This window comes from Zophobas morio, unplaced genomic scaffold (assembly GCF_036711695.1).
Source record: "Zophobas morio isolate AGI-343-1 ecotype UQ-CSIRO unplaced genomic scaffold, CSIRO_AGI_Zmor_V1 ptg000030l, whole genome shotgun sequence".
Lineage (NCBI taxonomy): Eukaryota > Metazoa > Arthropoda > Insecta > Coleoptera > Tenebrionidae > Zophobas > Zophobas morio.
The window spans coordinates 8,423,437-8,450,558 of NW_026972135.1; the positions used below are offsets into that span (position 1 = coordinate 8,423,437).

The 27,122-nt window shown below is 34.9% G+C and overlaps 2 protein-coding genes across 12 annotated transcripts; one reads left to right on the plus strand and one right to left on the minus strand.

Annotated features, from left to right (window-relative positions):
• Window positions 1-781: 781 nt before the first annotated feature.
• Window positions 782-24,736, minus strand: Glys (Glycogen synthase). Of its 2 annotated transcripts, none has more exons than XM_064069248.1 (5): window positions 24,698-24,736; window positions 11,887-12,606; window positions 11,732-11,840; window positions 1,239-2,260; window positions 782-1,163 (listed from the first exon to the last, which is right to left on the minus strand). In XM_064069248.1, exons 1-5 carry the CDS (start codon window positions 24,719-24,721, stop codon window positions 933-935), a joined length of 2,106 nt encoding a protein of 701 aa, XP_063925318.1. In that variant the 5' UTR covers window positions 24,722-24,736; the 3' UTR covers window positions 782-932. The 2 variants fall into 2 exon arrangements, with proteins under 2 accessions (XP_063925318.1, XP_063925319.1); XM_064069249.1 differs by lacking the exon at window positions 24,698-24,736 and adding an exon at window positions 12,807-12,892.
• Window positions 13,002-26,826, plus strand: LOC135139137 (coiled-coil domain-containing protein 93). 10 transcript variants are annotated; one of them, XM_064069250.1, is made up of 4 exons: window positions 13,002-13,193; window positions 13,376-13,469; window positions 15,869-15,991; window positions 25,032-26,826. In XM_064069250.1, exon 4 carries the CDS (start codon window positions 25,060-25,062, stop codon window positions 26,704-26,706), a length of 1,647 nt encoding a protein of 548 aa, XP_063925320.1. In that variant the 5' UTR covers window positions 13,002-13,193; window positions 13,376-13,469; window positions 15,869-15,991; window positions 25,032-25,059; the 3' UTR covers window positions 26,707-26,826. The 10 variants fall into 10 exon arrangements, with proteins under 10 accessions (XP_063925320.1, XP_063925324.1, XP_063925330.1 ...); XM_064069251.1 differs by lacking the exon at window positions 13,002-13,193 and adding an exon at window positions 13,231-13,318; XM_064069254.1 differs by lacking the exon at window positions 13,376-13,469.
• Window positions 26,827-27,122: the final 296 nt, after the last annotated feature.

Consider the following 27,122-nt stretch of genomic DNA (forward strand, 5'->3'; position numbering starts at 1 on the left):
AAATATTTAAAAATTAAAATATCAAAAAACTGAAAAATCTAAAATTTAAAAATCTAAAATTGAAAAAACGACAATTGAAAAACAGAAAACCTAAAACCGGGAAGTCGAAAATCGAAAGATTAAAGAAATCGAAACATTTGAAAAATTGAAATTGAGAAGTCTAAAATTTAAAAATCGAAAAAGTAAAAAGTCGACACATCGAAAAATCCAGAAGTCAAAAATGGAAAAGTCGAAGAACAGAAATATTAAAAAATCCCAAAACTCAAATATCGAAAAACTGAAAAATGAAAGAAAAACTGACGAATCGAAAAACTGAAAAATCCCATAACTGAAATATCCAAAAACTTAGAATCTAAAGAATCGAGAAACTGAGAAATCGAAAAATCAAAAAAGTGAAGTCGAAATATCGAAACCTTAAAAAAATCGAAAAATTGAAAAATCAAAAACCTGCAAAATCGTAAGATCGAAAAATTGAATAATAAGTAAACTGAAAAATTCCAAAACTGAAATGTCCAAAAACTGAGAAATTAAAAAATTGAGAAATCAAAAAATCAAAAAAGTGAAGTTAAAAAACCAAAAAACCTGAAAAATCAATTAATTGAAAATGCTAACATAAGTCGAGGAGTCAGTCCTCAACCGTCATTTAATTTAAACTATGACGCTTCTCTATGTTCCCTGGTATAATGGAAGTAATTCTGTGACAGATGTCAGTCGTCAGATGTGATAAATCTATATCCGCCAAAGGCTATGATCTGTGTATAACTATAAAATAAAACCACTATTCCATCGATAAATCGTCTTTTATTCTGGTACTTAACAATCGATAAAACTAAAATATTAAACTAAAATATTCCAACAGTTGACTATATCTCTTAAAAAATTGCACGCTGCTTTCAGAGAGTATTAGTTCCAAGTCTTAATAAAAAATTTCGTTAACGATGGTTGATCTGCAACTCTGCCAACTCCTTCTCTTCATCGATCGAATCGCTTTCGTCGTCGCTTCCATGAAGTGAGGCTGCCGGAGTCGTCATTTTACTGGAAGTGGGCGACGGTGGTTCCGATATGGGTCTGGGATACTTGAGTGTGCCAATTCCGTTGTACTCGTCTTCGTTGTAGTCGGGGAAGACCGACTTCAGAGCGCGCAGTCTAGCTTGCCTGTAATACTAAATCCGGTTTTAGTTTACTCCGTTTACCGAACAGATGGAGTTGTTTATGTTTTTTGTGACGTGTCAACTTACCACCCCCAGACTCCTCCAATCCAACATATCACTCAACCTCTCCGTCCTGTTCCTCTGTATAATCCTCTGCCTTCGATTCAGCTTCGCAAAGTCGTACATAAAATGCGCCAACTGTTGCACCGACGCCTCTAAAGAAATATACCTCCTATCCACCACATAAATACCATAAGACATAGGATCCGCTATATGTTCCTGCATGAAGCACCCAAACCCTGACAAATTCGTAGTTATACTAGGAATACCCATCACTGTACACTCCGCCGGAGTGTAACCCCACGGCTCATAGTAACTCGGGAACACCCCCAAGTGGCACCCCCTCACAAACTCCTCATAATCCAGCGCAAACAGCGGATTGGTCGAGCTCAAAAATTCCGGATGGAACACAATCTTCACCCTATCGTGCTTCGTGTTAAACAAGTTACATCTCCGCACGCTGTTCAAAACCGGGTCGCTCCAGTCATCCACCACATTATGGGTGGTGACAGGCGGCAGCCCGTCCCGCTGCAACGAAAAGATACACCTCTTCAGCCTCACTAGCTCCTCCTTCTGCAGCAGCTCGTCCCCCACAGGTAAACGCCCATTCAAACAAATCTCGTACATGCGTTTACCGATCTTATTCTGGATGTCGTTGATGGTGTCCCTCAGACTCTTAGTCACCGCGTGGCCTCGCAGCGACTCCACGTTGAAGTTGTTGGTTTTGGCGGGGAAGATGAGGAAGGCCACCACCGTGACGTCGGGATGGGTGGACTTCAGGTAGTGGTTGAGTCTGGCCAGGGCCTCGATGAAGATGTCGGCACCTTTGTTGCCGAATTCGTAGCGACCGGCGATGAAGAAGTAGAGGGTCTTGTCGAGGTCGAAGTCGTAGTGGCCGTAGAAGTGGCCGCGGACGAATTCGTGGATTTTGTCTTTCGAGAGGGCGTGCAGGTTTTGGAATTCGTGGAGGGCGGAGAATTTTTTCACGTTGAGGCCGTTGGGGGTGATGACGTCGGGTTTGCGTTTGAGGAGGTGCTCCGCTTCGAAACCTGGAAAGAAAAGAATTTATTTTGCAGATTGGATATTTTCAGCATGACAGTGCTACAGCTCATGGAGCTTAAACAAGTTTAAACTTTCGAAGGGAATTTTGTGACCCTACGTTTTGACAACCTCATGAAAGCCAAACCAAGGAAATTTTAAATTCTTACATAAATGTAAACGTTTTTTTAGTCAAATGTGTGTTCTCAATTTTGAGATCAGAAAATAATCTAAAAGTAATTAAATTTAATCAGTTTTCGAGATATAAATTTAACAACACCATCGACAATTGGAGTAACTAATAGTTTGAATTTAACGCTTTTTTTAGTCACCAAAAGGTTATCACTGGTTTTGGTGACCTAATATTTTCCTTGATGCTACGAAATGTAAATAAAACACATTATTTTATATTTTTCATTGATACAAATTTTTTTATTAAAAACATAGTCATACATTTTTTTAGAGAAAATTTTGAACACAGTAATCATTACTCACGACAGTAAAATGGTCCATTATCTACGTGATTACTCGCAGCCGAAGTCTACCGAGAGAGTAATAAAAACCACGATCAAAGGCAGCCATCGATTTTTGAAAATCTGTCTTTGATAGAATTTTCGTCTTGTCAAATTACCGTCGATTTGAAAGTTTGAGTTAAAAATGCAACGATCAAAGACAAATATTTAAAAATCCATGGCTAGCTTTGATCGTGTTTTTCACTACCCTCTTGGTATTACATTATTGGCTTTTATCAATTTCGTTGCCAAGTTGCCGTTGATAGTAACTTTGATATTCAACTTTTGCCGTATTTATTAAAGGGATTGTAGAAGAAAAGTGGAGGATTTAAACTGATTTTTACAAAAATGTACCATTTTAGACAGTTTCTTTTTGTCGAAATAAGTCTACACCTATTAAGAAAAAAAGGCAAAATGTAGCCCCGCCCACCCACCCTGTCTCGTTTGTGATGATTTTTTTTTATTCGTCGTTAACCACGGGGGCGGAGTTTAACTGCAAAATCCTTATTTCTCTACTTTACTAATCTAAATCGTAATGAAGTTTTCATTCGTTGGCAGACCTAGGGGCGAAAATGTACCATTTTAAACCTGTTTTAGGTTTCTAAGAATATAAAAATCGTCACAATTCAAATGCGGTGGGTGGGCGGGGTTAATATTTAGCTTTTTTTCTTAATATGCATAGTATTCTTCGAACAACACGATACTCAAAAACATGTTTTTAATTTCTTGTAAAGAAATAAGTATTTTGCAGTGAAGCTCCGCCCTCTTGACTAACGACGAATAAAAAAATCATCACAATGGAGACAGGGTGGGTGGGTGGACTTACATTTTGCCTTTTCGTCTTTTCGTTTTAATATGTGTAGACATCTTTTTACAACATGAAACTTAAAACATGTTTAACATTTTTGTACAACGAAATATCGATTTTGCAGTTAGGGTCCGCCCCATAATTCCATATTTCCTTCCAAAAATGCACCATTTTAACCATGTTTTAAGTGTCTTGTTGTGAAAAGATGGCTATGTATATTAAGAAAAAAAGGAAAAATATAAGCCCCGCCCACCCGCCCTATCCCAATTCTGATGATTTTTTTATTCGTCATAAGCCGAGGGGTGGAGCTTAATTGTAAAATCCTTATTTTTCTACGAGATATTACCATGTGAAATATGTTCTTAAGTACTCGTGTTATACAAAGAAAACTAAATGTATTAATTAAAAAAGAAAATCAAAAAGAAGCCCCACCCATTCGTCTCGATCTCAATCGTAATGAATTTTTCATTCGTTGTCAGACCGAGGGGCGGAGCGTAATTGCAAAAAGGATATTTCCCTTTAAAAATTTACCATTTTAAACGTGTTTTAAGTTTCTAAGAATACAAAAAAATCATTACAATTGAGATAGGGTGGGTGGGCGGGGTTTATATTTTGCATTTTGTTCTAAAAATGCATAGTATTCTTTGAACAACACGATACTCAAAAGCATGTTTTCAATTTTTTGTAAAGACATAAGTATTTTGCAGTTAAGCTCCGCCCCCTTGGTTCACGGCGAATACAAAAAATCATCACAATTGAGATAGGGCGGGTGGGCGGGCTTACATTTTGCCTTTTTGCTTTAGTATCTGTAGACTTCTTTTCACAACGAGAAACTTAAGACATGTTTAAAATGGTAAATTTGTATAGGGAAATAATGATTTTGCAATTAGGCCCCGCCCCATTTCCTTGCAAAAATGTACCATTTTAACCATGTTTTAAGTTTCTTCTTGTGAAAAAATGGTTATGTATATTAAGAAAAAAAAAAGGCAAAATATAAGCCCCACCCACCCGCCCGACATTTTTGTATAACGAAATATCGATTTTGCAGTTAGGTTCCGCTCCATAATTGCAAAATCCATATTTTCTTCCAAAAATGTACCATTTTAACCATGTTTTAAGTGTCTTGTTGTGAAAAGAAGGCTACGTATATTAAGAAAAAAAGCAAAATATAAGCCGAGGGGCGGAGATTAATAGTAAAATTCTTATTTTTCTACGAGAACTTACCATGTGAAATATGTTCTTAAGCAATCGTGTTATTATACAGAAAAACTAAATGTATTAATTAAAAAAGAAAGCCAAAAGAGAAGCCCCACCCCTCAGGATCGATCTCAATCGTGATGAATTTTTCATTCGTTGTCAGACCGAGGGGCGGAGCGTAATTGCAAAATCGATATTTCCCTATACAAATTTACTATTTTAAACAATCATGTTGTACGTTTCTTGTTCTGAAAAAACGACTACGTATATTAAGAAAACAGGCAAAATATAAGCCCCGCCCACCCGCCCTACCTCGATTGTGATGACTTTTTTTAACGGTCGAGAGCCAACGGAGCGGAATTTAATTGCAAAATCCTTATTATTTCTCTACAAGAAATTACCACGTAAGACATGTTTTTGAATATCGTGTTATTCAAAGAATACAAGTACTATGTATATTAAGAAAAAATTTGAAGCCAAAGATTAAGTTCCACCCATACCTGCCTTGATCTAAATAGTAATAAAGTTTTCATTCGTTGACAGACTTAGGGGCGGAGCGTAATTGCAAAATCCATATTTCCTTACAAAAATATACCATTTTAAAGGTGTTTTAAGTTTCCAAGAATAAAAAAATCATCACAATTGAGATGGAGTGGGTAGGCGGGGTTTATATTTTGCTTTGGTTTCTTAATATACATAGTATTCTTTGAAGAACACAATATTCAAAAACATGTTTTTAATTTTTCGTAAAAAAAAATAGTATTTTGGTTCTCGGCGAATAAAAAAAAAATCACAATTGAGATAGTGCGGGTGGGTGGGTGGGCTTACATTTTGCCTTTTTGTTTCAATATGTCTAGACATCTTTTCACAACGAGAAACTTGAAACATGTTTAAAATGGTAAATTGTTATACAGGGAAATATCGATTTTGCAATTAGACTCCGCCCCATTTCCTTGCAAAAATTTACCATTTTAACCATGTTTTAAGTTTGTTGTTGTGAAAAAAATGGCCATGTATATTAAGGAAAAATAAAGCAAAATATAAGCCCCATCCACCCGCCCTATCTCAATTCTGATGATTTTTTTATTCGTCGTAAGCCGAGGGGCGGAGCTCAATTGTAAAGTTACTTATTTTTCTACGAGAAATTACCATGTGAAATATGTTCTTAAATAATCGGGTTATACAAAGAAAACTAAATGTATTAATTAAAAAAGAAAGCCAAAAGAGAACCTCCACCCATCCGTCTTGATCTCACTCGTGATGAATGCTTCATTCGTTGTCAGACCGAGGGGCGGAGCGTAAATGCAAAATCGATATTTCGCTATACAAATTTAACATTTTAAACATGTTTTAAGTTTCTTGTTCTGAAAAAACAACTACGTATATTAAGAAAACAGGCAAAATATAAGCCCCGCCCACCCGCCCTACCTCGATAATGAATTTTTTTTAACGATCGAGAGCCAAAGGAGCGGCATTTAATTGCAAAATCCTTATTATTTCTCTACAAGAAATTACCACGTAAGACATGTTTTTGAATATCTTGTTAATCAAAGAATACAAGTACTATGTATATTAAGAAAAAATTTGAAGCCAAAGATTAAGTTCCACCCATACCTGCCTTGATCTAAATAGTAATAAAGTTTTCATACGTTGACAGACCTAGGGGCGGAGCCTAATTGCAAAATCCATATTTCCTTACAAAAATGTACCATTTTAAACGTGTTTTAAGTTTCTAAGAATAAAAAAATCATCACAATTGAGATGGGGTGGGTGGGCGGGGTAATATCTTGTAAAAAATAGGTATTTTGTAGTTAAGCTTCGCCCCGGCTAACGACGAATAAAAAAAAAATCATCACAATTTAGACAGGGTGGGTGGGTGGGCTCATATTTTGCCATTTTATTTAAATATGTGTAGACATCTTTTCACAACATGAAACTTGAAACATGTTTAACATTTTTGTATAACGAAATATCGATTTTGCAGTTAGACTCCGCCCCATAATTGCAAAATCCATATTTTCTTGCAAAAATGTACCATTTTAACCATGTTTTAAATTTCTTGTTGTGAAAAGAAGGCTATGTATATTAAGAAAAAAAGGCAAAATATAAGCATTATGCCTTTTTGTTTTAATATGTGTAGACTTGTTTTCACAACATGAAATTTAAAACATGTTTAAAGTGAAAAATTAGGCTCCGCCTCATAATTTCCTTGGAAAAATGTACTATGTCAAACATGTTTTAAGTTTCTTGTTGTAAAAAATGGCTATATATATTAAGAAAAAAAAGGCAAAATATAAGCCCCGCCCACCCACCCTGTCTCAATTCTGACGATTTTTTTTTATTCGTCGTAAGCCGAGAGGTGGAGTTTAAGTGTAAAATCCTTATTTTTCTACGAGAAATTACCACCCATATCCATCCCAAGCTCAATTGTGGTGAGTTTTTCATTCGTTGTAAGACCGAGGGGCGGAGCGTAATTGTAAAATACAAATACATATACAATTTTAAATATGTTATAAGTTTCTTGTTGTGAAAAGATGAATAAATTTTACATTTTTTTTTTTGAAAATTGAATTTTTTTTGTCAAATGTCGAATTTAACATTAAAAAAACTCCAAATTGGACCCGCCCACCTCTTTTTTTTGATCAGTCATTTTATTGGAAGACGACTTGCTTTTGTACTGATAATTAGTGGAATATAAACAGAAAAGGTAAAACTAATCCCTCCCATTAATTGTAAAATCCTTATTTTTCCACGAGAAATTACCATGTGAAATATGTTCTTAAGTAATCGTGTTGTACAAAGAAAACTAAATGTATTAATTGAAAAAGAAAACCAAAAGAGAAGCCCCACCCATCCGTCTTGATCTTAATCGTGATGACAATTTTTCATTCGTTGTCAGACCGAGGGGCGGAGCGTAATTGCAAAATCGTTATTTCCCTATACAAATTTACCATTTGAAACATGTTTTAAGTTTTTTGTTCTGAAAAAACGACTACGTATATTAAGAAAAAATGCAAAATATAAGCCCCGCCCACCCGCCCTACCTCTATTGTGATGTTTTTTTTTGACGGTCTAGAGTCAAAGGAGCGGAATATAATTGCAAAAGTCTTATTATTTATCTACAAAATTAACACGTAAGACATGTTTTTGAGTATCGTGTTATTCAAAAATACTATGGATGTTAAGAAAAAATTAAAGCCAAAGATTAAGCCCCACCCATACCTGCCCTGATCTAACCAGTAATGGAATTTTCATTCGTCACCAGACCTAGGGCCGGAGCTTAATTGCAAATTCCATATTTCCTTACAAAAATTTATCATTTTAAACGTTTCTTAAGTTTCGAAGAATAAAAAACATCATCACAATTGAGATGGGGTGGGTGGGCGGGGTTTATATTTTGATTTGGTTTCTTAATACACATAGTATTCTTTGAAGAACACAATATTCAAAAACATGTTTTTAATTTTTTATAAAAAAAAAATAAGTATTTTGGTTCTCGGCGAATAAAAAAAATCATCACAATTGAGACAGGGCGGGTGGGTGGGCTTACATTCTGTCTTTTTGTTTCAATATGTGTGGACATCTTTTCACAACGAGAAACTTGAAACATGTTTAAAATGGTAAATTTTTATATAAGGAAATATCGATTTTGCAATTAGGCTCCGCCCCATTTCCTTGCAAAAATGTACCATTTTAACCATGTTTTAAGTTTCTTGTTGTGAAAAGATGGCTATGTATATTAAGAAAAAAAAGACAAAATATAAGCCCCGCCCACCCACCCTATCTCAATTCTGATGATTTTTTTTATTCGTCGTTAGCCACGGGGGCGGAGCTTAACTGCAAAATCCTTATTTCTCTACTTTACTGATCAATGAAGTTTTCATTCGTTGGCAGACCTAGGGGCGAAAATGTATCATATTAAACGTGTTTTAGGCTTCTAACAATAAAAAAATTGTCACAATTAAGATGGGGTGGGTGGGCGGGGTTAATATTTAGTTTTTTTTCTTAATATGCATAGTATTCTTCGAACAACACGATACTCAAAAACATGTTTTTAATTTCTTGTAAAGAAATAAGTATTTTGCAGTTAAGCTCCGCCCACTTGGCTAACGACGAATAAAAAAAATCATCACAATGGAGACAGGGCGGGTGGGTGGGCTTACATTTTGCCTTTTCGTTTTAAAATGTGTAGACATGTTTTTACAACATGAAACTTAAAACATGTTTAACATTTTTGTACAACGAAATATCGATTTTGCAGTTAGGGTCCGCCCCATAATTCCATATTTCCTTGCAAAAATGTATCATTTTAACTATGTTTTAAGTGTCTTGCTGTGAAAAGATGGCTGTGTATCTTAAGAAAAAAAGGAAAAATATAACCCCCGCCCGCCCGTCCTATCTCAATTCTGATGATTTTTTTATTCGTCATAAGCATGGTGGAGCTTAATTGTAAAATCCTTATTTTTCTACGAGAAATTACCATTTTAAACAATCATGTTTTAAGTTTCTTATTCTGAAAAAACGACTACGTATGTTAAGAAAACAGGCAAAATATAAGCCCCGCCCACCCGCCCTACCTCGATTGTGATGACTTTTTTTTTAACGGTCGAGAGCCAAAGGACCGGAATTTAATTGCAAAATCCTTGTTATTTCTCTAAAAGAAATTACCAAGTAAGATATGTTTTTGAATATGGTCTTATTCAAAGATAAGTTCCACCCATACCTGCCTTGATCTAAATAGTAATAAAGTTTTTATTCGTTGACAGACCTAGGGGCGGAGCCTAATTACAAAATTCATATTTCCTTACAAAAATGTACCATTTTAAACGTGTTTTAAGTTTCTAAGAATAAAAAAATCATCACAATTGAGATGGGGTGGGTGGGCGGGGTAATGTCTTGTAAAGAAATGGGTATTTTGCAGTTAAGCCTTCGCCCCGGCTAAGAACGAATAAGAAAAAAATCATCACAATGGAGACAGGGTGGGTGGGTGGGCTTATATTTTGAATTTTTAATTAAATATGTGTAGACATCTTTGTAAACCCAACGTCAACGGCAACGTCAGCGGCAAGTTTATAAATCGACTGTTTCTGAAACAGCTTCGCAAAACCTTCTATTATGAAACTCAAGCGTTTTCTCTTTCAGAGTGAGCCTATTTTGAGACTGTTATTTTGGTTACAACTACTATTTCAGATTGAATTAATTTGAACCTAAGGAAAATATTTCTCTGTCAACAGACAGACGACAGACGTCACACACACGGAAATGGGGAACCTACTTTTCCATATTTTAAGAGCTATTAGACGCTTCTCTACCTTAGGCCTGTGGAATAAATAGACAATTTCGGCCATGATATAAATAATTATTTGTTATTAGTGTTAGTTCATAAGTTTAAAATTAAGTTGTTAAACCCGTGTCGTATTACATTATCAGCTCCATCAACATTATTTATCAAAACTGATAAACAAGTATAATCGCTTGCAGGCCTTGGAATTACTATTTGCCGTTGCATATTAAATGTGGTCGGGTTGACAGATAATTGACAGTTGACTTGACAGCATTTCCTAAACTTACGTATCAATTTTTCGCGGTTTATTGTTATTTGATCTTTTGCTTTATTTGCGTGGTCAGAATCAGTTCTTTTGACAAGTAGTGTGTAAGTTCTACGATTTACGAATTTTTATAGCTTTTTCTGAGCAACACAAATACTTATTATTCATTCGTTGTTATTAATGTTGTTATTCTTATTATTGTAACATAAATTGTCTGTTTATTATCAGTATGTTCAGGATTTTTAAAACTAGGACATGGTTGTTTTCAAGTACCAACCAACAACTACAGTAATAAATAATATGACAGATAAACAAACAATAATAAGATTAAAAACAACTTGAAAATTATCATGTTTCGCACTTCACGGAATGTCTGTCTACTTTCCAGTCCTACTAAATATAGAAATATACCAACAGGACAAGTTACACAGGTCAGGTACTTCTACAAATATCAATCTCACATTTTTTTTGATAAACTATAATCTTTAAATTTAGAAAAATATAAATCACAATTAAGACACACCTCCTATTTACATTCATAATCTACAAGTGAAAAGGTCAAGTTAAATTTTGGCAAAAATTTATTTTGCAACACTTTTTCAAATCACGTACTGTGCATTTCTGAGATCGACTCACATGATAATTGTGGCATAAATAAAGCCCTGACGTATGACCGACACCGTTCATGTGCTTGAAATAAACTATAAATAACGGATGTGTACTTTGATGGCAGCAGTGACAGCACGTGTTGGCATTAAAATATTGACGTCATAAATATTACCAGAAACCAATCTCACACAGCTAATAATATTTGGCTTTTGCAACAGTTACAATCACAATGGGTAATTTTTCAACGTCTTTTGGAACTAATAATGTGGACACTAGCAACTTCAATTATTTATTATGTCCAAATAAAGGCGACAAAATGTCGACATTTCAAAAACCGGAGTCAAATGATCGATAATAAAAAAGTTTTTAAATAAAGTCAATAACCTGAAGGTGAGGTTTATTGAATCATATCAGATAAAAGTGTGTAATAAAAATTTCGAAATTTGCAAAACGAGATTTGGTGTTTTTTCACCGACAGCAGTGACAAAACACAGGTTTACAGCGTTAAGTTGAACGACAGAGATGGTCGAAAATCGAATTTTTCCAGTGTGCGTTGCAAGTTAATTCCTCCATAATTTCGTAATCATAAGTACCAACATAAAAAATATCAAAGTAACTTCCACAACAACACCGCAATAAATTTTCAATTCAACAAAACGTGCCGAACGCCCATGCAATAATCATAAAATTTATCGACGAATTTTATTTATTAATTTTTTTTTTTTGATAATAAAAATCCCCTAGATCGGTAAACACAACAACGACATGATTGACATGACAAATGACATTTGTAATTGGCACCCCTACCTGTAATATCCGAAACGGTGGTAAAAGTATGCGCCAAATGACTAGCCGCCCTCTCCAAACAATACCTATGGTAAATCTGCCTCTTGCCCGCCTCCTCATCCACACTAAACTGCAACAACCCCATCACAACCAACCCCACAAAACCTCACTCTTACCTTATCCATGTTATTGTAGAAATCCGTGCTCCCGGCACACAAATACCGCCCCAGCAATGTAGCATGCGTGGTGAACACCGTGGCCACGTTCACGTGCCTCATCCTCAAGACAATCAGCCCAACTCCCGCTTGCCACTCGTGGAAGTGGGTCACCACCTTGGCCGCAGTCCCCTCTCCGAACCTCTCGGCACACTCCCTAAATTCGCCAACGAAATCCGCCACCATGTACCCCAGAATGATCGCATCGTTGGCTTCGACATCCAGATGCGGCACCCCCACATTGCACTTGTCCCACAGCTCGGCTTTATATTCGTCTAGCTTCCAGGCCGCCGAGCCGATGTCCATTAGGATGATCTGGGGGTTGCCGTCGACCAGCCAGCGGCCCGTGTGCACCTTGAACCCCTTTTCGCGCATGTACTGGACGGCTTCGTTGAGCGGGTCGGAGCCCAGGGGGCCCTCTTCGATTTCTGTTCGGGCGCAGTATTCTTTATAAGGGCCGATGAGGCAGTACTGGTCCCCCATTTCTTCGGTCGAGACGTAGGATTTGGAGCGGATTACTGTGTAAATACCTCCGACTTTGTTGGCGGCTTCCCAGGCGATTTCGAACGTCCATCTGTTTTCTTCTTCGGCTACCATGCCTCGGTCCATGCAGGCCATAAGGTTGCTGTAGGACTCGCCACGGTAGAAGCGACGGGAGGAGGACCTTTCACGCGACATTTTCTGAATGAAAATGAGGTATTTTTAGAGAGGTTGAGTAACACTTATCGGGATTAAGTTATCTTGGCATTTAATAAACAGTCCGAAGGCAAAAAATTGAGAAAAAACTGCGACCACTTCTGGGCACCTATTTGCCGTGTTCGGGTCGACTTTGACTAAATTAGATCAAGAGAAAGCAGAGTTGTGGCTCTTGTAAGACTCACCGAGAGTTTTCAGTCAACTTTTTCAAAAATAAATTGTAACTGGTCTTAATACGCCACTACACCCTTTAAAAAGAGCTACATCGTCGAAAACAAAGATAGACAGTCACGCGTGTCACAAAGCACGACAAAGATAAACACTCCTCGTGATACCAAAACCATGAAAACGTGTGCGTCGTAAAGGTGACCTTACAACCAGCCTCACACGCTCTTATCTCAGACGTCCACCACCGATTAAACGTGTGCAATGAACAAAGACAGGCGAAGTGACGTCTGTGTGTCCGTGTAGTGATAAAGGAGTGATTTACGCAACCAGTTCCGATTGTTATCAGTGATAATAAAATTTAAATCCGTTTGTTGTTGGAATTTTGCGTCTTCGCGGAATTTTAGGTAATGTGAAGGATTTGCCGATTGCGCTGATTTGACAGAAGGTTTGAGGTTATGTTGATGTTGCTCGTTTGATTCATCTTGTGAATGAATGGGTGCACGTGGGCTAGACGTTTATTTATAAATTGGTGTGAAGTTGTCACGTTCTTGTTTTCTTAGTTCACGAGGATGTGTTTTTGTTATAGAAAAGTTTATTATAAGACGAGTCAAGTGTAAGGTTATGGTCGATGTACCGGGAGTGATGGGGAAGTTGGTGACGTGATTTGAGTTCATGTACCGGTAGGTGGTTGAAGGTTTGTGTCTAGGTAAGGTATTTCTAGAGATATTTGGAAACCAGAGTTAATCACATGATGAGCGTTATTATTCCTGAGTCAGCCTTAAAAGTACCGAGTAACCTGCTTTCTTGGGGTTGGTTTCCGTATTTATATATGTCGTTAGAAAGATTAAGTACTTATTGATAAACGTTTAAATAAGAATTTAACTTTGTTGTTCGAAAATTATCCAAATAACCCTTATTAATGACCGTAAATTAGTAAATAAAAGAATCGTTACTAGGAGTCAAAGGTCATGAAAATAAGTAAACATGTATTGTGTAGACCGTGGAATGAAATAAGTGCTGAAGAAATGGGAGCCGTAAATGTTGAAAATGGTGCAGTAGATGTTCATGAAGAGAATTTCGAAATTAATAACGAGACGAAATTAAGAAGTTTCTTGAAGAAAATGGTTTATATTACGAAGATCATTGTAACAAAAAGCAACTTCTAGAAGTTGCACACAAAAAAATTTAACAAAAGCTGTGTCATCAACGAGGAGGCTGCCAGACACGGTCATTATGTCCAGCGGTTACCTCCTTATCGCTGCGAGCTTAAACCGGTTGAAATGATATGGTCCATATTAAAATCAAGAGTACGTCGAAATGACAACAATCCAAAATTTAGTGCCAGTGGCCAATTGGTCAAAATAAGTGGTTTGATTGCGTTGAAAAAGTCGTTTCAATAGAAGAAGAACACAGGAAACGATAAGACAGTGAATAATTTATTTTGTTTTAATTTTGGTCAGTTATACAAATTTCACTGAATCCGGCCCGCATGCAATGAAATGCAGAACTTAGACCTGCGGCGCGGGGCTTTGAAACATTTATGGTAGGGGCATTTATAACCCACTAAAAGTACAGTAAAAGTGTTTAACTCTGTTTCCAAATATTTTTAGAAACACTTTAAGTCGCCAAATTATAGACAATCCACCACATTTCCATCGCGTCGACGCGTTTCACCAACTACATTGGTGTTATTGATGCTAGTTTACTTAATTTGTCTGTATAATGCTAATGTGGTTAGCGAAACGTGCCGACAGACATTCTTCCATATAAGTCAGCCCGTAATGTTTCCAAATTTTGATCATTTTTTTGTTAAAGTTAGTCATCAATACTTGCTAAGATACACGTAAAACCGATTTTGGCAAATGGCATATCTACTAAGAAAAGAGAGGGTGGGTGGACCTGTTAAGACTTATTTTGGCAAATGACATATTCTCTAAGAAAACAGAGGGTGGGCAGGTGGGACTAGTACGTGCTAAAATAAGACTGATTTTAGCAAATGACGTATCTTCTAAGAAATTTAATTAAATTATTATAAGAAAAGACACTGGAGGCTCCAAAGTACTTGCAAATTCTTTCCAAACAGGAATACCTGGACCTTCAAAATTTTCAAATAAAAAAACGGGGTCCCTAGTACTTGTCAAGATAAGACTGATCTTGGCAGATGACCCACTCTTCTAAGAAAATAAAGGGTGGGTGGGCGGGGCTAGTACTTGTCAAGATGAGACTGATTTTGGCAAATGACATATCCTCTAAGAAAATAAGGGTGGGTGGGCGGGGCTAGTACTTTTTATAGAAAGCGAAATTAAAGTTAATTGGCGATTAACTTCTACTTGAGGTCTGTTGCTAGGCAACGTGCATGTTTTGACCAATCACGGGCTCATGTTCCACATTTTAATCCTCTGTTAAATTAATCGAGGATTAAGTCATTAATTCGCTCTTCTATAAACCGTCCCTAAAAGCTCAAAAGATTTCTTCAGGTTCATCCAGCAACAAAACACCAGATTCCTTTAAATTTGTCCGAAAGTAAAACCCCGGGGGTTCTAATTTTAAACGTAGGGTTTTGGAAACTATCAATTTTTGATACGTCAAACATTTTTAACTGCTTACTCGATTTTTGCTGATTTGTACCTTCGCTTTATATCAGGCAAACATGGTTGTCAAATGGAATGGAATTTTATCAAATTATTACAAAAACAACACAACCATATCTTTCTACATTCTAACTGAAATGGTAATTAAACATGGTCATGAGCGATTAACTAAAAGTTTTATTAGGAGTTATTGTGATAATGAATGTGTTGTTTAGTAGTTTAGTTGTTAAACGTAGCAAAAGAACCAATTTTAAAATCATAATAACTCCACAAAAATGAGAAAAGGATTTTTTTTGCTATTTATCTCAGATTCAGCAGTTGATTGTTAAGAGCGTAGCGGAGAGTTAATTCGCCATTTTCCACACACTCGGTATATACTCTTAATTTTAATTTTCACTGTCAGTATTTACCAAAATTTGGGAATGTTTTTCGAAAAGTGTGATATTGCTAAACAACTGTGATATACTGAGTGAAATTTACTTTTCCAGATTTTGCTAATCTTGGCCTTTATTCCAGCTTCGAGCGTTGCCTACCTGGGTGGATATATTTCTTACATTGACAGCAGATGGATGTTACTAGGAGGAGCATGATGGGAAAACGTCAAAAGTGAGGTATGAGGTATAGTGGAGAGGAGGGACAAATAAAATAGAACCATATGTATCTTTGCCTTTTATTTTCGCGCCTAAATTCTTGTACGCCATTGTTTTATGTCGTCTTAGTGGTACTTTTGACCCATTTTATCGTATGCGTCATTATGCTACACTACGAATGCAAAGATTACTGCTATCAGTATTATTTTGTGTAATTGTGAGTCGATCGAGCTCTCCTCAAATACAGCGTTAGGGTACGAAGATTAGTCACAGATATTGCGCCATCTAGTATTTAAAATGTTTCATATTCATTTTTATTAAAAATAATGAGAAAATAAGAAGTAAAAAGTCGAGAATAAATCACAAAACTATCTGCGTCGACATCTTTTTTATACGGGTGAAACTGCAAAGCTAACAAATCTCCGTTATGTTACACTGTATCAAAACTGTCAAACAACAACATGATGTTAAATTATGCTAAATACACTCTATTCCGAACAACAAGAATTCACATGATGTTAAATTATGCATACATCAATTCAAAAGTTAATGTTTATCTAAATCAAAATGCGTTCATCAAGAGTACATCATGGACATATTAAATATGGTCAAAATCAAAAACTAATTCGAGAATAAATGTTCAAATTCAAGCTGTGAGAAAACCAATTGCATGTAAAGAAGAAAATAACAAATTTGATTTTGAAAAAAATGCAAAAATATGTCAAGCCTTTGATTTTACTCTCCATCATTTGACATACGTCAAAAAAATTTTACGTCAAATTTGTGAAAGTTGAGGTCATCAATGATGTTTTTAAACGAGATGCTACAATTTTGATCGGATTATTTTATTTATATGAAAATATGAAAATGTAGTTTGATGTAGGGGTTGCATAACAAAAAAATGTAATGGAGAAAATTAATAACGAACGAATCCCAATTTTTTAAATAGTGTCGTATTTTCGGATGATGCAACATCCCCAGTCGTCGCCCGCAAAACTGGTTCCAGTGAGAAGAATTATTTTTTGTAACTATGCAACCCAAAGTACCGATCCACCGCAGGTACCGACCTAAAAACACGAGTGATTATGGCCACTCTAGGGAGTCCGTCATAAAATGCAAATCGGTAAACAACACCAGATTAGCTTATTTATTTTCAAATGAAGGGTACAGGGAAATAACCATCGAAATCCATTTCTATGTACTTTGAAAGAAATTGAGTTGAAAGTTTAAAATGCTGCGGAAAATAGATTGAGAAACACACAAGGTTCAGTCTAACACAACGTTTTATGTTTTTATGTTTTAAAAATATATAAAATAAACTGTTTATGTTCAAATATAACAGCAAAACAAAATTGGTGTAAAGTTGTTTCGACAGAACTTCCCTCGCACCTAAAATACAATGAACATATCTAGCATTTTCGAGTTAAATTTTTACTTTAGGTACACAATTTTGTGATGAAATCGTCAACATTTTGCAAGGACACGTAAATCAATGTGGATTCGACTAAAAATAACAGTATTCCCAAAATTCCTGGGAAAATGGAGTGAGTCGAGACTGATTTAATCAATAGAATAAAATTCATTAAATTTTTTTGAGCGACCTAGGTATATAAGCAAATCTAAAAAATATGAATGCAATGATAAATTACAAGTAAAAACTCATCATATTTTGCACATTTTTAGTAGAATTTATTCGGCAAAATTTTGAGATGACGTTATCAATTTTTTAGTAGCATAATCCTGAACTTGTGGTTTATAAATACATTATTGAGATTTTTCGGTTTTTCGGTTTTTCGATTTTTTAACTTTTGATGTTTCAATTTTTCAGTGTTTTAATTTTTGACTTTTTCAATTTTTCCATTCTTCAAAATTTTCGATTTCTCCATTTTTTTATTTTTCGATTTCTCAATTGTCCAATGTTTCAATGATAGGATTTCGCAATTTTTCAACTTTTCGATATTTTAATTTTTCAATTTTTAAAATTCTAGATTTTTCGATTTGTCAAATTTTCAGTTCTTCTATGCATATTTCAGTTTTTCAATTTTCGGAATTCATTTAATTTCTGATTTTCCATTTTTTTTTAATTTTTCGATTTTCCAGTTTTTCGATGTTTCGATTTTTCAATTATACAATTGTTCAATTTCTCGATTTTTAAATTTTAGATTTTCCAATTTTTTTTTTTTCATAATTGGACTATTTATTATTGCTAAAAATAAAAGTAAAAAATAACTACCAAAATTGTGACTAAAAATATGTAAAAATTAATAGAAAGTAGAACACATTGCTGCTAAAACATAAAAATAACTGTACTTTCCCAAAAAGATCTATTGCATGATTACTGTTTCACTAGTATTGCTAATTTTGGACGTTAGTATCAAACGCAATGAAAGTATTAATTCTTAGTTAAACAAAAAAAATAGTTGCATGTCAAAATCGAGTGAAACATGTGAAATGTGTGTAAATAAAAGCATCTAAATAATAACTATTTCCCGCAGAATTTCTGGAGGCTTATAGAGTCGACATTGGCCTGAGCGCGCTCCGGTCTGTGGATCATACAAGTTCTCGAGCGACGATGTATCTAACGAGGCAGTTGAAATACCTGATATGTCACAGCGCAAAAAATATTTCTCAAAAAACTTTCAAACGTTGATGTCTTTTTAATCGAACAAAACACAACTGGCGAACGCAATAATCCAGAATGGTGCGTAGAAAAATCCTGCAGACTAACCGAATGTTATTTTGGTAAAATTTGCAAAATGACAGAACAAAGTAACACGGCTAATCCTACTGTATTGTGAAAAACATTTTACATCCCTGCAAATCTAGTTCAACATGTACTCTCCCAAAATCTTTGCATAGAAAATGAAGCAAGGGCAACTGCAGCATTTTGCAGTAACATCAAACTGACAATAAGACGATGCGGTTTGTACATTTTTAGCGGCATCGCCAGACGGCTTAATAAACAAAAACGCTATCGTAGAGATATATAAAATGTCCAATTTAAATAATGCTTAATTCAACGAGATGATAAATTTTGGAAAAATAATATGATAGAGCCCTAGAAAAATTTTATTTATATGCCTTACTTCCGGAGAGAGTAGATTCTCGTTATTAAACAAGTCAACCCATTAGACAAATTGTAAAGAAAAAATTGTACAATTAAAATTTTTTATTTGCATTCGCGTCATGTGTAGTTCATATAAATCTTTTGCCCTTCTAGTATAAACACACACAGGAATAAATAGTAATATTGGAATAGGTTTACTGGAGATACCACGTAAAAAACGTGCCTATAATACTCTACATCATAGGTGGTACGGAAAAGAGTATCAAAAAATTAAATTTAAATAAATATGATTGTTCAGGTAAATAAGTGGTTAGTGAAGAGATGAGAATCTTAAATGTTGTCAGTTTTGTGTATTGATTAATATATAAAATGACAGATTAATAAAACATATTTGAATAATTTTTTGAAAGAAAATATTTTAGTAGAATGTATAAAATTATAAAAATTTGCATACTTTTAAATCAAATTATGTTAGCAATGAAAGAAGTCGACTTGATTCAGATAATGCACAAAATTTAGATCACAGGATTTGGTCCCAACAGGATCGGGCACCACCACATTATGGCGTAAATGTGAAGGTTTTTTGGGATAATCAATTTGATGAAAGGTGGACCAATAGAATGACCACCTAGGTCTCCAGGTCATTTTTTACATGAGCAGACCCGACAATTTAGACGACTTGAAAGCACGAATTCGTCATGAAATAACTCGTATAAGTCCCCAGAGTATTGAAAATTCCGTCAATTAGGTCTACCATCGTCTGGGTTTATGTCAGATAGTGAATGGGGAACAGTTTGAATAATTTCTATAGCATAAATTTTACTCGAACGTATTGTTTTGATTATTTAATATTCATCATTAACGCCTCGAATCCGTGATGGTATTAATAATAATAATAATAATAATATAATTTATTTGTGTTAGGAATACATAGTATTTTACACACGTCAAAATGATAACAAATACATCAAATAAAATCATCAAAATTATTATTCAAAAATTCTTCAGTCGAGTAAAACGATTTCGAAATGCAATACTCTTTTAATTTGTGCACTAAGATTTTTGCATCCAGTTGTTTAATTCCGTATGGAAGAACATTAAAAAACTTGATGCCGTAATAATTATTTCCGTGTCTTGATCTGTCTAACCTTAAAATATTGTGACTAATCTCACAACTTCTTGTGGAGTAACAGTGATTAGAACTGAGCGTACGATACTGAGCTTTATTTTTCGTGATATACTCTACACATTTACAAACATATAAACAAGGAAATGTTAAAATCTTTAATCGGATAAAATGTGGTTTACAGTCATCTCTATAATTGATGTTTGCGATAATTCTTAAGATTCTACGTTGCAACTTAAATAATCGTACTGTTTGAGGAGCATGTCCCCACACAATGATGCAGTATGCAAGATGTGATTCTATCAAAGCATAATAAGCGGTTTTAAGGGTACTTTCTGTCACATTATTCGCTAAATTTCTAAATAAATACGTATTCCTGCATAATTGTTCAGCTATGTTATTAATGTGGTTATGCCAATTAAGAGTGGTATCAACATAAATTCCCAAGAATTTCGTTGTTTCAGAAAAACCATTAATACTATTATTATTATTAAACAATTTTAGAGTAAAAATTATTTTCACTAGTTTGCTTTTATTTGAATGCAATTTATTGGCTAATAGCCAATTTTCGATTTCACAATGATATTTATTCGTATGTAAATTATTTATGTTAGCAATTGAATAGCCAACCGTTATATCATCAGCATATAAGACCATATCCGCCTGCGGCACAAGAGAAGGTAGATCATTTATATAGATCAGAAACAGAAGTGGTCCCAAAATTGAGCCTTGCGGCACACCATGAAGAATCATGCGCTCATCAGATAATGTATTATTTATTAGGACTTTCTGAGTACGATTATTTAAGTAAGATTTTATCATTAATATACTATTTGTACTGAATTGATAATACTTTAGTTTTTTTAAGAGAATTTCATAAGAAATGGTATCAAACGCCTTGCTCATGTCAATAAATAGGGCCTTGTAATAGTTACAATTTTCGAAAGAATCAATAATCTTATCAATAAATGCGAGAATAGCATCCTCAGTGGATCTTCCCTTCCTAAATCCAAATTGTTTATTAGTTAATAGCTTATGAGATTCTAAAAATTCTAACATTTGCAAAAATATAAGTCTTTCAAAAATTTTTGACATAATGGGTAGCAATGCAATTGGTCGAAAGCTATTGTTGTCAAAACAGTCACCTTTTTTATATATTGGTATAACAATTGAGTTTTTTAGGCATTTAGGAAAAGTATTTGTCTCTAGACAATAATTGAATAATTTAGTAAACGGGCATATTAAAATGTCTTTTACAGATTTGATGATCTCCCCACTTAACCCATAAATATCTTTGCTTTTCAAATTTCTTAACTTATTGAACGAGTCTCTGACATCATTTTGAGTCACTTTATGAAATACGAATTTATTGTCCACAGAACTAGTATCAAATGTATGCATAAAATCTATTGGATCCTGTGAAGTTGAAGGCAGAAATTTTAATAAGTTTTGCGATACATTAATGAAAAAATCATTTAATTCATTAGGGCTCGACTGAGGAACTTTTGGGGAAGGCTGTTTCCGGTATTTATTAACAATAGTCCACATAGCTTTAGGTTTGTTCTGGTTTTTTTTAATATATGTGTCATTATGTGTAATTTTAGCTTTTTTTACAGCTGCATAATACATTGCACTGTACTTGTTTTTCCAATTTTTCAGATCAGAAGTTTTGTATAAATTATATGCTTCCCTTAAGAAATTAAGACATTCTCTCATTTTATTTAAATCATTTGTATACCACGAATTGTTGTATTTATCTTTCTTCGAATTATAATTGATATATTTCTCAGGAAAAGCATTAACATAACTGTATAAGATATTATTTAAAACCATAGTACATTTATCATTGGGTTCTATATCAGTGTCAAGAAAATCCCAGTCAATCTTAGATAACATATTATAAAATACGAGTTTACCATATTCAGTTATAGGTCTCACAATTTTTAAATTATTATCCATAATACAGTCATTACCAATTTTTAAGTTTAATGCAACTCCTACGTGATCAGATAAATTGAGATTTAAAGGATAAACCTGAAATTTATCTTTTGGAATGTTACTGAATACATTGTCTACAATATTTCTAAATCTAGTACAGAAATTAACACTAGGTATCAGGCCATAACTTTCACATAAATCGATTAATGACATTGTATCATTATTATATTCATTAAAATGGACATTGAAATCTCCTCCAAGTATAATATTATAGCTATTATATTTTAATTTATTCAGAAGATCGTTAACAATATGAAGGAATTTCTTAATATCACTTTTAGGTGATCTATAAACAGTAACAATAATTAAATTATATTTGGTCAGCTTAATACCTGTTAATTCACAAATTTTTTCCAAAGACATGTCCTTTATCCAGGGTAATGCAGTGTACTCCATGCTGTTGTTGATAAGCTGCATTACACCTCCATGGGTGTGAACCGATCTCGCGAAGAAAGATGCTGTTTCAAAATCACAAAGGTGCTTATTATCACATTCCAGTGACAGAAGCCAATGTTCACTAAAGCACAATCAATCGAAATTAAGTTTACTTAATGCCGCTTCCAATAAGTTTATTTTATTTCTTATACACTGAATGTTCTGAAATAATATTTGAAACGTATCACGGTTCCTTAGCACTGTATTTAAGTATTCTAATCCTTGACTTGCTGATGTTTCACTAAAAAAGATCGGACGTTGAAGTCACGGATACACACTGAGTCTGGCCAGATTTCGGGGTCGAGGATCTTGTCATATAATTCCAAAGGAACACCAATACTAAAAGACGAATTGTTACCTTTGTTTTCAAGTTTATTTATAATCACTTCTTTTTGAATGCCTGCACATCTTAAATGATTCAGTACGTCCTCACTTGTGACTTCTTTACCTTGTAATCTTCCAATGTAGATCCACTTACGTCTAGCGACTCCAGTTAATTTAGAACCCACTGGTACTGATTTTCCAGTACCATAGGATACTTTCGCTTTAGCTTTGTTATTCATATTATTATGTTGCCCGTCAGTTTTTTTCTTTTGAGTAAATACTGTCCAGTTGTCTTTTGTTCTCATATCATCACTACTTAGTAAATTGGAAGTTTCATCAAAATGTCGATATTTATCTTTCGTAACATCTTGTATACCATCCACCCTGGATGTGGTTGGTTGACCCATATTTTTTGCTGCGCCTAAAGATGCTTCTACAAGTTGCGATTGACTTTTAATTTCAAAAACAGGAATTTGAAACTTGGAATGATTTCCTTGGAATAACTTTTGTTTATTTGTTTCGGAAAAAGACGTACGTGTAGGCTCCACAGTTGTTTTTGTTAATATTGACGAAAAAGATTCCTTATCAGCAGATTTTCTTATGTCGGCTAACTGCAATTTCATCTCCTGAATATCACTCCTTAGTGACTTAATTAAATCATTTTGATCTTTAATTGTTATATTCTGTGCCAGTACTTGATCTTGGCAGCCTAACAGTGCTGTTTTGATGGACCCTAGAAGTGAGCATATGTTTGCACCAGCAAAGCGGCAGTCATCACAAAACCACATCAATTTGGTTCCTTCTTGCAATAATTTCAATTCGCTTTTCTTCAATTTTGAACACTTGATATGCACACTATTATCACATACACCACTGCATGAAATAAACTCATCTGCTTCTTGTAAAACTAGCTTACAAACGAAGCACACAGAAACTCTGTTTACATCGTCGGCCATCTTGCCGTATGCCGTATTAATTTAACTGATGATAATTTCCAAGGTCCGATCTGTTAAAATGGATAACCACATACTTTAAAATCTTGGGTGAGAAGTCATGAAGTGTTCATAATGTAAAAACTTAGTAAAAACATCCAGGACTTTTAAAAATATATAATATAATTGTATAGATACCTTTGGGATTTTTTAATTTTCACAAATGTTAAAATGATAATGCAACTAAAACATGTAAAAGTGTTGTATCTACATTTTTGTCAATAATAGTTCTAACAAAATAAAGAAAATATTTATTACCTTATAATTTCGAGAGGATTTCATATTTTGTTACTATTATAATTCATGCACAAGTAAAACGCACACTTGATGACACTACAAAATTTTCAGCGAAGCTGAATAAGGTAATCTATTGATCTTTACCTTTGCATTAACAATTATCTGTACGGCAAATATTTGTATTATTTTATAGCAGATGCTATTGATATAATCTGCTTTTGATATGCTAGTCGAGTTTATATGTGAAAAATGAATAATAATTAATTCATGTTTTTTAACTAAAAGCGATTTCTTTTGGTTTTCCAACAGCACCAACCTTGTCAAAGGCTTCTCCAGAAAACTATTGAACTAAAGTCTTTCTGTTTACTGGAATAGTACGGTTTTAGATCACAACTTTTACAACTCCATCTGTTCGGTCAACGGAGTATAGTAAATATTGCGACTCTGGTGTTGTAATAACTCACTTACCGGACTCAGAGATATACCGAACCGTACTTACTTCGTAAACACTGAATATTCAATGCGTCATTTAAAATAGCTTTTTGTACCTGCATAATTATTGTGAGTGTCATTCGTGTAACATTTCGAATGGTTTGAAGAAGTGTTTTCAGTCTTTCTATAACACAGTAGCACATTTTACACACACAACGATATCAATTTTAACCAGGAATACATAATACTGTGTTTTAAAGACCCATTTTAAAAGGAACTAATGCACTCTTATCAGCAGATAATACATATATGAATACCGTATAAAATGTTAAATACTACACTCACTTAAATAAAAATCAGACGTAACTGTGTTGGTAGTTAAGTTTATCAAAACCCACATGTATTGTAAATTGTTTTGATTTTAACATCTTCGATTTGTTATCATTTCAGAAGTTAACGCCCAATCAATTCTTCAACCATGTTCCAAAAATTCCGCACCAACAAAGCCCTCAGCAAAGACCCGAACGACTACATCGAGGTCGAAGTCCGCGAAGATGAAGAACAAGGCGTCAAACTCCAAGAAATCATCGACCTACTGGTCGCCGCCGGGTATTTCCGAGCCCGAATTAAAGGCCTCCAGCCCTTCGATAAAGTCGTCGGAGGGATGACCTGGTGCATCGAATCGTGCAACGTAGACGTCGACGTCGACCTACTTTTCCAAGAAAACTCGACCATCGGCCAAAAAATCGCCCTCACTGAGAAAATTGTCACAGTTTTACCCAAAATGAAGTGTCCGCACAGCATCGAGCCCCACCAGATCCAGGGTTTGGATTTCATCCATATATTCCCCGTGATACAGTGGCTGGTGAAAAGATCGCTAGAGTTCAGGCAAGAAATGTCGCAGTTCGTGAGGAAGTACGCGGTGAAACAGTTCCAGAAAAATTTTGGAACGAGTGAGGCGCAATCAAAGTCTGAGAGTAATATTTTGAAGAATATTAACATAGTTAATGAAAAGTATGCACCCCGGAGGTACTACAAGCGAAAAAATGCCCCTCCGTCTGACATTCACGACCAAGTTCAGATCACTCTTTTGGAATATGGAAGTGCGGCACACCACGTCGAAACCGTGGTCAATGAAAGTGTAGACCACGAAGATCTGAACAAAGAAGATCTGCAAACCCTTGCAGAACATTACACTTCGTTACAACAGGAATTCAAGAGTGGTAGTAACAAAGTTTTGAAAGAAAAGCAAATCGCGGCTATTGAAGACCAAATTGGCTCGTTAACCAAAAAGTCGGCCGACTTAAAATCAAGAAAATCGTCCTTGGAAGATACACTAAATGCCGCTTTGTTGCAAATTGAAGAGATAAAAATGAAGCAAAAATCGGCGCAAGCGCGTTTAGACGAATTGAAACAAAACGAAGAAGGCAAGGTCGATAACGTCCAAGAAATCGAAGAATTAGTGATTTTGAGCGACAACTTAAAAACGCAGGAATCGCAGTTCAAGGATTATTGCAAAAAGGAGTTAGTGAAGTTGCAGGATTTGATTGAAGACGCAAAACAAGGAAAACCCGTGGTTGAAATCGACCCCAAGGTTAATAAGTTAAGTGAAGAGCTAACTGAAAACGTTAAGTCGTTGCGGTTGCAAGTGGCTAAGCGTAATCGGACTGTGGCTGCTTTACGTCGACAAATCGATGATGTTCCGAATCGACCCGAGTTAGCACAGTACCAAAGGAGGTTCCTTGAGTTGTATAATCAAGTTTCTGCTAAACATAAAGAAACGAAGCAATATTACACGCTTTATAATACAATGGAGGATACTAAGATGTATATGAGGAAGGAACTGTCGCTGCTCAACTCGATATCTGATAGTTATCCAGAGGCTGTTTTGTCGAGTGGTGGCAAAGACGAGTTTTTGCAGCAGTTCCAAGGGGTTATAGAGGGAGTGAAGCAGTCGAAGAAGAAGGTGGAGAAGCAGGTGATGGATGAGAGAAGGAAGAGGGATCAGTTGAGTTCGATGTTGCAGGTTTTGGTGGAACAGCAGAGGAAATATGTTGCTGCTGTTCGTGAGTTGAGCATTGAGTGTAAAAAGCACGAGATTTTATTGGCTCAACAAAAGTACTGACTTTAGATTGTATTTTTAAGTGTGATTGGTGTTACGCTTTCCTATATTTCTAAGTCTCAAGTAAACGTACTGTGTATAGTTTAAATAAAAAATGCTAAATATAAAAATGCAAAGTTAAAATTGTTACACTTCTCATCGTAGTTTGACATCCCGCCTCGATAATTTTACTCTATTGACAGGTATAACACACGCACGTCACATTTCTATGCCCAAAAAACCTGCCGCATATTATGCGTTCTACCCTCTACACTAACTTTTTAAAGATGTTTGAATGAAATGTTAATTAAAATAGTTTACTTTGCCTTGTTGCATCAAAGACGTATTAAAGAATAAAGTACAAGTGACAGATCTGCAAACCTCAGATAAAAGAGCTATTGTGTAAATATTTAACTTAATGTAATGCTGAGATGTGTTTT

What these genes read in the sequence shown, in the direction of transcription:
- Glys (XM_064069248.1), bottom strand. Translation starts at nt 24,721, where the DNA reads ATGACACTCACAATAATTATGCAG. An exon ending in CACTCACAATAATTATGCAG is followed by an intron (nt 12,607 to 24,697) that starts GTACAAAAAGCT and finishes ATTTTCATTCAG; the next exon opens with AAAATGTCGCGTGAAAGGTC. An exon ending in ATTGGAGGAGTCTGGGGGTG is followed by an intron (nt 1,164 to 1,238) that starts GTAAGTTGACAC and finishes AACCGGATTTAG; the next exon opens with TATTACAGGCAAGCTAGACT.
- LOC135139137 (XM_064069250.1), top strand. Translation starts at nt 25,060, where the DNA reads ATGTTCCAAAAATTCCGCACCAACAAAGCCCTCAGCAAAGACCCGAAC.